This window comes from Physeter macrocephalus, chromosome 4 (genome assembly GCF_002837175.3).
Source record: "Physeter macrocephalus isolate SW-GA chromosome 4, ASM283717v5, whole genome shotgun sequence".
NCBI classification, from domain to species: Eukaryota; Metazoa; Chordata; class Mammalia; order Artiodactyla; family Physeteridae; genus Physeter; species Physeter macrocephalus.
Window position 1 is genome coordinate 47,316,835 of NC_041217.1, and position 11,147 is coordinate 47,327,981.

General features: G+C 41.9%; 1 protein-coding gene across 2 annotated transcripts in view; it reads right to left on the reverse strand.

Annotated features, from left to right (window-relative positions):
- The window catches only part of ASTN1 (astrotactin 1), a 323,018-nt gene that overhangs the window by 144,847 nt on the left and 167,024 nt on the right, over nt 1–11,147 (reverse strand). For both annotated transcript variants that reach the window (XM_024133669.1, XM_028488086.1), the window contains exon 8: nt 10,044–10,128. In XM_024133669.1, coding sequence (XP_023989437.1) covers nt 10,044–10,128 — 85 coding nt within the window. The remainder of the gene's footprint in view (nt 1–10,043; nt 10,129–11,147) is intronic.

Sequence of the window (11,147 nt, forward strand, 5' to 3'; positions counted from 1 at the left end):
AACCCGCGTCCCCTGCATCGGCAGGCGGATTCTCAACCACTGCGCCACCAGGGAAGCCCAATAGTTTCTACTCATAGTGTTGAAATGAGAAATAAATTGGTTGGTACATGAAAAGAACTTAGAGGGCTGGCTGATGCATCCCAAGAACTATATGTGTCAGCTATTATTATTACTATATTAGTATCACGACTATCACTACTGCCCCTGAAGGGTAGAGTGTGGGGAGTGTTATAATACCAGGCATGCAAAGTACTACGGCTCACTGGTTTTGATGTTAATTTAACTCCTGGTAGGCTTCTCTCAGTGTGGAATATGTTCCCATTTGTGACCATCCCCCCACGGTGAGCACTCACTCCATTTAAAGTCATCCTTCTCATGTGGAAGGACTATAACAAGGTCTAAACAGACTCACAGATATACAGAACAAACTAGTGGTTACCAGCTGGGAGAGGGAAGCGGGTAGGAGCAAGACAGGGGTAGGGGATTAAGAGGTACAAACTACTATACAAACAGGGATGTATGGCAATGTTTTATAATAACTCTGAATGAACTGTAATCTATAAAAATATTGAACCACTACGTTGTGCACCTGAAACTAATATGATATTGTGAATCAACTATACTTCAATAAAAAAATAAATACAGACATAAATAAAGTCATCTTTCTCATTTGGTTATAAGCAAGGGAGTCTCTGCTGTACGTCAGGATTGGAGGAAGTCCATGCCGGGCACTGTGGTCTGGGCAGCCACATGGAAATCCTCCACCTCCAGGGCTAACTGGGCTAGTGCAGCACTGGGGCATTGAACAGCTGTCCACGGCCTCCTTTCATAGTCCTGCACAACAGAAATCTGGGGACTCTCCTCCAACCAAAGATCTTAGATCCAAAAGCCAACCTCAACTGGAAAGCCTGGTTTCCAGGCTATCTCTCCTTAAGCCAACCATGCTACTCTCAGTGTGGAAAACCATGTGGAAAGGTTAATAAACTTGATGGGAAGAAGAGTACCAGGAAAGGAAAAGATTATTCCAATTGTTGAGTGGCATCATGGTCTAATGAAAAGAGCCCAGATGTTGGCATCTGGCAATTCTGTTCACCACTGTGACCCTGGTCACCATACTGCTGAGCCTCACATAACAATAGGCACCTTTTATATGTGCCTATTATATATATATATGTGTGCCTATTATATGTATATATGTATGTGTATATATGAATATATATATTTTAAAAAGCAAGAGATATAACAATATGGTGTGATTTTTGTTAAAAATAATATTATCCCTAAACAAACAAGAGTTCAGAATGAGTTCCCTCCAGGGGACGCCACTTCAGGTGGCTTGGATTGTCTTCTTTTTACTGCTCTGTGGGTGATTTTTTTTTTAGATTTTCTACTAATTATATGCATTCCTTTTATAAAAACAACAAAAAAAGATAAAATAAAAACCAAGACGTGCAGTGACAAAATGTTTGCTCTCCAATTCCTGAGATTATATAAAGTTAAAACTTAGGAAAAAATAATTGTAGTATGAATGTTTGAAGCAGAATTCAAAGTACTTATCTAGGAAGAATAAACCTTAAGATGACTTTTACTGAAATTGTTTTCACAGAAATTGCAGGTGGAATAAACACTACTAACTTCTCACCTCTTAACCAGTTTGGAGGCTTTGTATCAAGATTAGTGATGATATTAAAAACAACAACAACAACACTGAGCCCAGCATTACACGCTTAATAAATGGCAGCAATTAATCAGCATTATCTGAGGGACTGCTCAAAATCTTCAGTGACATTGAAGTTGTACTGCATTAAATATTGTGCTGAATTCAAGGGTCACTTCTTGGTGTTCATCCAGCCCTTTGTTATACAAAAACTTACAGAGATGTTTACATTAGAGGAATTTGACCTGAATGCTAGACCCTGAGCCACTTTCTTCTTTCCTCCAAAACCAGGTTTTCAACTGAGGGTTTTCAGTTAGACATTAAGAATAACTTCCCCAGAGAAAACGTTTTAAGAAAAATAATATACAACAAAGACACTTTTAAAGCTTCCTTCTTAAATTTCCCCCAAATTTTGTGGTTACAAAAGTAATAAATACTCATTCTTACATAACGAAAGAGAACAAAAATGCATTCAAAATTAAGGGGGGCACTGGAAAGCAAAACTTTTTATACAACAAAGACACTTTTAAAGCTTCCTTCTTAAATTTCCCCCAAATTTTGTGGTTACAAAAGTAATAAATACTCATTCTTACATAACGAAAGAGAACAAAAATGCATTCAATGCGCCACCAGGGAAGCCCAAGCAAAACTTTTGATGCATAGAAAAAGAAATTGGGAAGAAATATGACAAAATGGTAATGGTAGTTTTCTCTGAGCATGGGATAATGAGTGGATATTTTTTCTATTTATTTTCAAGAAGAAAAAGATAAATAGCCAAGATGTCCAAAGCCAGGGAAGATGACAGCACTCTCAAACCTAGTATTCTTAGACTGAAACCCAAAGAAGCTGCAGGTCCAGGGAGCATTCCTAGTAGAAAACATCCATGCATTCAGTAGAATATATAAATTCAGGACACTCTCTGGAAAGCCTGGGCCAAACATAAAACATTCGTTTCTATAAAATTGAAACAATTTATCTTCCATTCTCGAGCAGATGGGAGGGTAAATCGAGGTTGATTTTTTCACCCTGGTGGTCATATTGGAGGAAATATGAGTGTTCCCGCCTCCGGCACTGTTTAATATAAGTCTCTTGGTGCCGTGACTGGACTAGTCAGTGAGAACACTGTGGATGTTTCACTCTCCTCCAGGGGGTAGGCAGTACTGTAGGGGGACTGCAGACACTTGTGTGGGGAAGGGTGGGATAAAGCTGAGTCCCCTCGGTGCCCTGGGGAGGAGGATGCAAAGCAGGTGCGGAATGCCCACCTCTCATCCACAGCTGACTTCCAGAATGTCACATGCTTATCACACTGGGCTCTCTCTGAAATCAGTATTTACCCAACTGATTTATCTCCAATACCAACCTGTCACTATAAAGCTTGGCCACCAGCTATGTGACCTTGAGCAAGTTTCTTCACCTCTCTGGCCCTCTACTTCCCCATCAGCAAAACACAAGAATCCTTTAGCATACACTCAGCCACTAGTCTACAAACCCATTCTTTTCATCAGAGAGGATGGTGCACTGGTAAGAGGATGCCTTCCTGGTGGGGATGTGGAGACTCCACACCTTGCTTAGGAAGGGCCTCTTGAGTCTGGCTGGGCTTCAGAAGCATTTGGGGGAGCTTTTCATCTGTACAAAGACTGGGCCCTCTCCCAGACCCATGAAATTAATATATCTCTTGGGGTAGCAATCGGAAATCAGTATTTTAAATAAGCTCCCCAGATGATTCTTAAGTATTTGCTCCATGAACTGGCATCAGGGAGTCAATTATTAGGCATATTTTGCTCTCTTATCATCTTGAGTAACCAAGAAGGTTACAGTTGCCTCTAAGAGGGGAGCAAAGGGCATCACCTAAAACAACCCCGGCCAGGGGCAGCTCTAGCTCCTCAAGTGCATTTGTGCAAATGAGAAAAAGGCGCACATCAGGACAAATGTCCCTTGCATCTCAGAGTTTGCTTTCCTGGGCCTGCAGGGGTGAGGTTTCACCCCTCAGCGGCTCTTTGTGCTAGATGTCTACCTGCAATGTACAAAGCATACGGCTGTACTCAGCTGACTGACCACACACCTTTTGCGAAAATGGGTCAAATTAAACACGTTTCCACTTGAGAAAAATCCCTAAGAATGAGGTGCAGGGTCCCCCAAGACAACTGGGGGGACTTGATCCCGTTAAGCCTCTCTGAGGAGGTCCTGGTAGGTGGAGATCCACTTTCAACCTCTCAGTTCCTGCCTGCTCACCCAGAGGGGGTCAGTTCTTCTTTCTACAGGGCAATATTTCAGCTAGAATCAGGTTACAGCAGAGTTTCTAGCGAGAGAAGGAACTAGGAACTTTAGGTTTAATACTAAGAGCTAAGATGACCTGTTTGACACTGAAATGGGTGGGAGAAAGGACAGCCACATTTCCACTGACTCCTGGGGGATAAGAAGAGGAGATGCAAGGAAAGGAAAAGGGAGGCAAGAAAAGAAGAAGGAGAAATAAAGGGCCAAATAAAAACACTGGAAACCCTTGCTAGGAATAAGTGAGTAAGTGAGAGGTAATTAGAAAGAGTCACACACACACGCACACACACGCACACACAGAGAGAGAAAAAAGGACAATAAAAAGAGAGCTAATGGGAGGATAATCCCATTTGTGCTTGGCATGGCAATGACGGGAGCTGGGCACAGACAATGAAGTTGGGGCTGGAGGGAAGGGGAGGAGGGCACCCAGAGATAAAAGAGCAACAACAGGCTGGCCTGCAAATCTTGTCTGAGGGGTTGGAGGAAGGTGAATAGGGCATCACTGATACAGAGACAGGCATGGGGGTGGGGAAATGAAAGCCAGATGATGAGCTAGAAAAGGACAAATGAAAGTCAGGAAATGTCAGATGTCACGCAGGACTGTCTGACTCCATCTGAGTCACTTCTGACGAGACTTTGGGAAGGTCAAAGAAGGCCAAACACTGCCCAAGACCTGGGCTGGGAATCATAGCTACCCCCTAACATTCTAGTCACTGCCATACAATGGTTCAGCATTTGCACTTGGATGGTCAGACAGCTGAGAGAATGTTCTTGCTCAGCTTTAGGTGGCCAGAAGGTGAGAATGGGCTTTAGATCATTTTGAATAATCAGTGCAGGTTGGTCTCTGCTAACACCTAGAACTCAGAGGCAAAGGCATCCTCTCTAGCGGGCTGTGGTCATTTTTCTGTGAGTGGTCTCTAGGGAAATGTTTAGCATGGCATCATTCAGACAGACCCAAATAAAATTACCTTCTGTCAAGGACGTTTTGGAGCAAGACAGAGGGGCTGAGGCCAACCATGACAAACATGGTTCCCATTCTTGGCTTGAAAAGGAAACTGGATTCTATGGTGTGGGGCATTTGTTCCTTATACACATTTATAATCCCTAAGCAGGGATCCCTGGGAGGGTAAGTAGCAGGGATGAGTTGTAGAAAGAGAAAGAACAGTACAAACCTGGGACAATGGAAAGGCCATATTAAGGAGGCACGGGCTACGTACGAGTGTGTGAGTGTGTGAGTGTGTGTGTGTGTGTGTGTGTGTGCGCGCGCGCGCGTGCGCAGGCACAAGCACACACGTGTACTAGTCTGGGGGGGATGTCATGGTAAGTAGGTAAGTATGTTGCCTCCTGAGCAGGCAGTGACACAAGTGCTCTGATGAACAGGACTATTACTGACAACAGTTTCTAAAACCTCAGAGAAACACCTGTTCATTTTCCACAGCTGGTCTTTTCCCATCTCATAAATTATCACTCTATCACCATTCTTCAGCACTGAAATCTAGTAATATGTTCTCTAGTAGGGAATCTCCTTGGTATTGCCCTCTGTATCTGAGATGCCAGAATAAGAAATCAGGCTATTATTTACCGGGAATCTTCAAATGCATGAATTTAATCTTACTGTGGTGTTCTGAAAAATGTATCTAGAGGCCACTGGGTATACTCTTAATTTAACAAAAACCATTATTAGAGCCTTTCTTAATAATCTCCAAAGTAGCTAAATAAATTTGTTTTTTCTCTTCTAATATTTTCATGTAAATCATCTCTCTTGCCTCCTCCACCCTCATTTATTGGCTTCATTTCTTGTCTGTGAAATTTTTTAATTTGTCCTTGTTGTCCTAGCAGACAAATATCACATAGAGACACTAACAGTCCCTGGCTGTGTCTATGAAGCCACAGGGTTGGGAGGCTGAGCAGCTGTGAATTCACACAGGTTAGACAGAGATGTGGTGAAGCCCTGCACTAGGGCAGGATCCTTCCATCCTGGGTCCTCTGCTGGGCACCTGGGTCACCAAGGGTGCTGGGGCAGGCAATGATTGATTTTGTTGCCAACCTCAAAGACCAAGGATGTAACCTCAAACATCCCATGTTCTTTTAATAACTCATTAGAAGTCTGTCATCCATGACTTTGTTTAAATCTTTTTGAAGCTATTTTTACTTTTAGTGAATCAGAGCCTCTTTTGTAATGAGTTCAGTGATTTTACAACCTGCCACCCTGAATCCTGTCACCTGGGTGAACTACAGTTGCTGGCTTTATCACCAAGATCCACACACGAATGTCTCAACTAGCCTCACTTCTCCTTGGGCATTTCTGGCAAAACCAGAGTCACCAAAAATGGCTGCAACCCCCTCGATTCACATGTCTTGTACCTATGGTCCCCAATTTTCTGTCACTCTTTGCTGTCTGGTCTTCAAAACTTTTATCTACAGGATAATTTTAAGACTGCTTTATTTGCAGGATCCAGATAAATAAAACCTTAGATAGTCTTGAGAGGTTTTTTGTGTGTGTTTGTTTTGGTTTTTGTTTTCTTTTAGGATTGTTTTAATTTCTTTTGAAGGGTCCAGAAAAATAATGTGTAGCTGGGGAATAGCCCTCCACATATACAGACACCTCCTGCTGACAATTCTAGGGGTGTACACACGGAGCTTTAAGGTTCAAAGCCTTGGTAAGCAAGAGCTCTTCAAGATCAAGTCTTTACCCACCTTATCAGCCTCTTCTCCTGTCTCTATAAACTGCACCCATGAGCTACACTGAGTTATTTGTTTGCCATTCCTGGAAAAACCATGCTTCTTAAGTCTCCATGCCTTGGCATATGCTGTTCTTTCTGCTTAGAACTACCTTCGTTATCTGTTAAATAGAACAGTTCAAGATCTAACTTCCTCATGAAATCCTATTCCAGATTCTTAGATGTCACATGAGTCTTAAACTGTAATCCCATTGAACTCTGCTCAAACCTTTATTTTAATAGGTTTTAGAATTCATTGTAATTTTCTTGTTATGTGCCCATCTATCTATTCTAGACTATTAGTTCTTCCAGAGCAGAGACAATATCTTCTTCTTAAAATTAGCAACCTACCTTATCCTGGGCCACGATGGGTAATACAGTGAATATCTGCTGAAAACATGAATGAGTGAGAGAGCAGATGAAAGAGTAGGGTGGGGAGAGGGTTTCTATAAATAAACCAGCTCACTCATGAACACATACACACACACATCACACATACATGCACACATACAGGTCCAGGTAAACTGAAGCACAAAGCAGAGTCTGGATAAAGTTGCAGGTATAACTCCTCTGTCTCACAGAATCATCCATTTGTAATTTTTTGTATTAATGTCCTTGACCAATTTTCTTCCTTGTCTGAAAGTCATGACAGCTTGTTGAGACTTTTGTCCTGGTACATTAACCTAGATTTTCAGAAGGGAATTCATTTTAACTTTCACTGGCCTAGGATTTGGTTGTTCGGCTTCAAAAGAATGTTCAGCTATTTTAATGTATGCAATATAGAATACTAAGTGAAAAACATAAATACCCATACAAGATGTTCACCTCTCCCTCCTAGACCATTAAATAAAATATTCAGGAAAATCAGGCCTACCACTGATTTTTCCATAATACCCCAGTAACGGGGCATTAGTTAGCAATTTGTCAGGTACTTTTCAAGTGACAGTCTTCACGTTCAAATCAATTTTCATTAATTTTGTAAGAATCATTTAAAGAAACGTGGCATCAGATCCCTGATTTAAATCAAGATGTATGAATCTTCTACTTTTCATTTATCTTGTCATTTTATGAGGAAAATGCAGTCCTCTGTCTGGCACTTTTTTATATACATGTAAACATGCTGCTTATCACTCCTGGTTCCATTATTCTCATGATAGTCACTTTTTTCCCCCTCCTAACAGTTGCTCCATTATTTTATTAGTGTCCAAAATGAGACCTTATAGACAGTGATGATCAGAGAATAATGGAAATTAAAGATGGAAATGATAGATTAGGTCTCCTTGTCTGTTTCCTGGGGCTAATGTTCCTGTCAGTCTCTAACTCAGGGCTCTAGCCTGTCTTATTTTAAATGACACCAACGTGGGGCCTCCACCATTTCCCTGGAGGCTCTTGTCTACATTCAAGACTGTCTCTACACACAGCCAGAGGGAATGATGAAGCCTTGTGCAATTACCCAGTGAAGTCAGGCCCAGCCTCACATGATCTGTCTACAAGGCAAGGGATGTGGAGGCTTGAGCGATTAGCCACCAAATCCAATCACTGCAGAGAGCCAGCCTGGATCATTCAGGGCACAAAAGTGAAATGATTTTTTGTCATTGTTTACTTCAGCAGCAGGTAGGCAGGCTAAGAGATAGAGAGCTGGTTATCCATCACCTTTTCCAATATTTTACTCAATATGAATCATAGTCAACTGAGATTTTCGGCCATCACATAAGCTAAAATCTTGGCTCCTTGGCAACTATGCAATCATGTCAGAGGGGAGAGAGTAAGGGGACTGAACTGACTTTACATAGCCATAGAGAACGGCACTCTTTATTCAAACACCACTTGGCATCTATGAACCAAGTTCTCTGCCCTTCCCACCAATCTTTCAACAACCGGCCACCTCATATGCATTTATCCTTCTCCAAACATCTTCCTGTACACTTTGTGGACTGCCTCCCTGATAAGATCACAAATTCAGTGGAAAAACGGAGCCATCCTTAATTTTCACTAACAGAAAAATTTCATGGCATTTTGACTTCCCCCAAGTTTTCTGACTTGTGACTCAGATTTCCTTTCCTTAACTTCATTCTCTCTTGTCCTTATCCCTCAACTTCAACCTGTTCCAGCACATTTGCCCTCTTCGAACATCTACAGGCATCTATCATTCCTTGACTTAGTCATCAGCTGGTCAAGTTCTCTGAGTGGAGTTCTTCTTCCCCTTCATCATAAATCACTCCTTTGGGCTCTTCATTCCTTTTTATTGCTCTTCTCCAAACTCTCACCCATTTTTCTCCATATTTATTGCTTTGAGAGTCCAGAACCACATTCAGTATTCTAGGCTTGGGCTCCTCCGAATCATAGAGAGGAGGTTGAGCATCGAACTCAGGGCTAGGAGTCCTCCTTGGCGCCGTGGGAAGGGATGGTGATTTCTTTTCTCCACCTTGCCAGGCTACAAACACATTTCCACTCTGCAGTCCAAGCAATCACTCCGAGATGGCTTTTGCCTTGATTTCTTTCTAGTTTCCCCGTCTCACTGATTGCTATTATTAGTTAGCATTCATTGATCCCTGTCTTCCCACACCCTCCTCCACAACCCAGCCAAGGCAGAAAGTAATCTCTCAGCACCCAAAACAAAGTAGGAAGTTGTTTTAAAAGGCAATAGAAGATGGATAGTGGTGATGGTGACACAACAATGTGAATGTGCTTAATGCCACTGAACTGTACACCTAAGAATGGTGAAAATGATCATTTTTATCTTATGTATATTTTTTCTCCATGAAAAAATTCAAAAAAAGTAAAATGAATAAAATATAAAAATATAAAGCAATGGACAGGGTAACTATGTTATCCCAGTCGTCTGTGCTTGGGGAAAAGCAAAGGTCTTACAAGGAAATGGTAATTGGAGATCAGGTGAAAATCCTTTGACTCAATGCCAAGCACTCCCTGAGTCGTTGCATTTCACCCTCTCTGACAGTACTGGTGAAAACAACTTTCCACTCATATCAGTCTTGCAAAGCGCATTGAGCTCTGGGAGAGCTACACTGGAGTGTGTGCGACTTCACATGTCTCCAACAAAATCATCAGCTAAGTTCTGTCTGTGGAATCCTCGTGGCTGATGGCGGTGTGAAAAGTAAGAGAGGGACAGCTTGATTCCCAGATCCCAGCTGGAGGCTTGGGGCTGCGAGTCAGAGGCATCATCTCTGAACTCGTAAACGGAGAGGAAGATGAGATGGACATCACTGGGATGGTGTAAACATGGAAACGCACAGTGACACGTTTCTCCGTTTGCTGTTCAAAATAGAACCACCCTTTAGCTCTGTCCCTCTCCACGCAATTGCTCCACGTCACGTCTGCGTGAGGGAGCGGTGACGTCCGGGAACTGCCTAACTCGCCGTCCCCTCACTTACCCTTGGTTGGTTCCCCATTCATTCCGAATGCAAAGATGCTTGTGCACTGGATCCTTCATGTAACCCTCGTAGCAGAGGCATTCCCCTTAGAAGCAGGGTGAGGAAGAAGAAAAAGAAACAAGAAGAAATTGATTAACATGTCTGTGTTGGAGAAAATTAGTATGAAATGATCACATCAAACTAACACTGGCATGGATGAGACCATAAATCCTATTATGCCATACATGCCCGTCTCCACTGCCCACATGAAGGAACACACCACCAATCTCTCCATTTTCACTATGTGATAACTTTCACTAGTTGAGGACACTAACGTTTACAAAGCACCTATTACATGGGCTCTGCAGACACAAAGTCCAAGAACTCTTTGAGCAAAGGGACTGCTTCGTCATTATTTTCTCAGTGGCCAGTATACTGCAAGACACATATTAGATGATCAACACACGTCTGAAGACCACAAAAGTGAGTTATTTCATCAAATGTTTCTAAGAAATTTGAAAAGTACATATGATTAGCCATGCTATCCTGATGAGGGAAATCGAGGCTCAGAAGAATTAAGGGATCTAGAGACAGATTTAAATGGCAGAGTTAATATTTGAACCTATGTCTGTCTGACTCCAGACCTTTTTTCCCAACCAGGCCATGCTGCTAGCCCAAGAACAACTGCTGTATTTAGAGGAGGCCACTTATACCTATCATAGTTTTATAAGGACTCTGGGTTTTTATTTTTAAGTGAAAATGGCTCATTATCTTGGTGCTGATAAACAGAAGGACCATCTATGTTTGTTTAGGATATCTCACTATGTTTCATAATCATTACTTACTTCAATAGTGTACCAAGAACATGTAAAAGTATGAGATTAGAACACTCCCTCACACCATACACAAAAATAAGCTCAAAATGGATTAAAGACCTAAATGTGAGGCCAGACACAATCAAACTCTCAGAGGAAAACATAGGCAGAACACTCTATGATATACATCACAGCAAGATCCTTTTTGATTCACCTCCTAGAGAAATGGAAAACAAAAATAAACAAATGGGACCTAATGAAACTTAAAAGCTTTTGCACAGCAAAGGATACCATAAACAAGACCAACAGA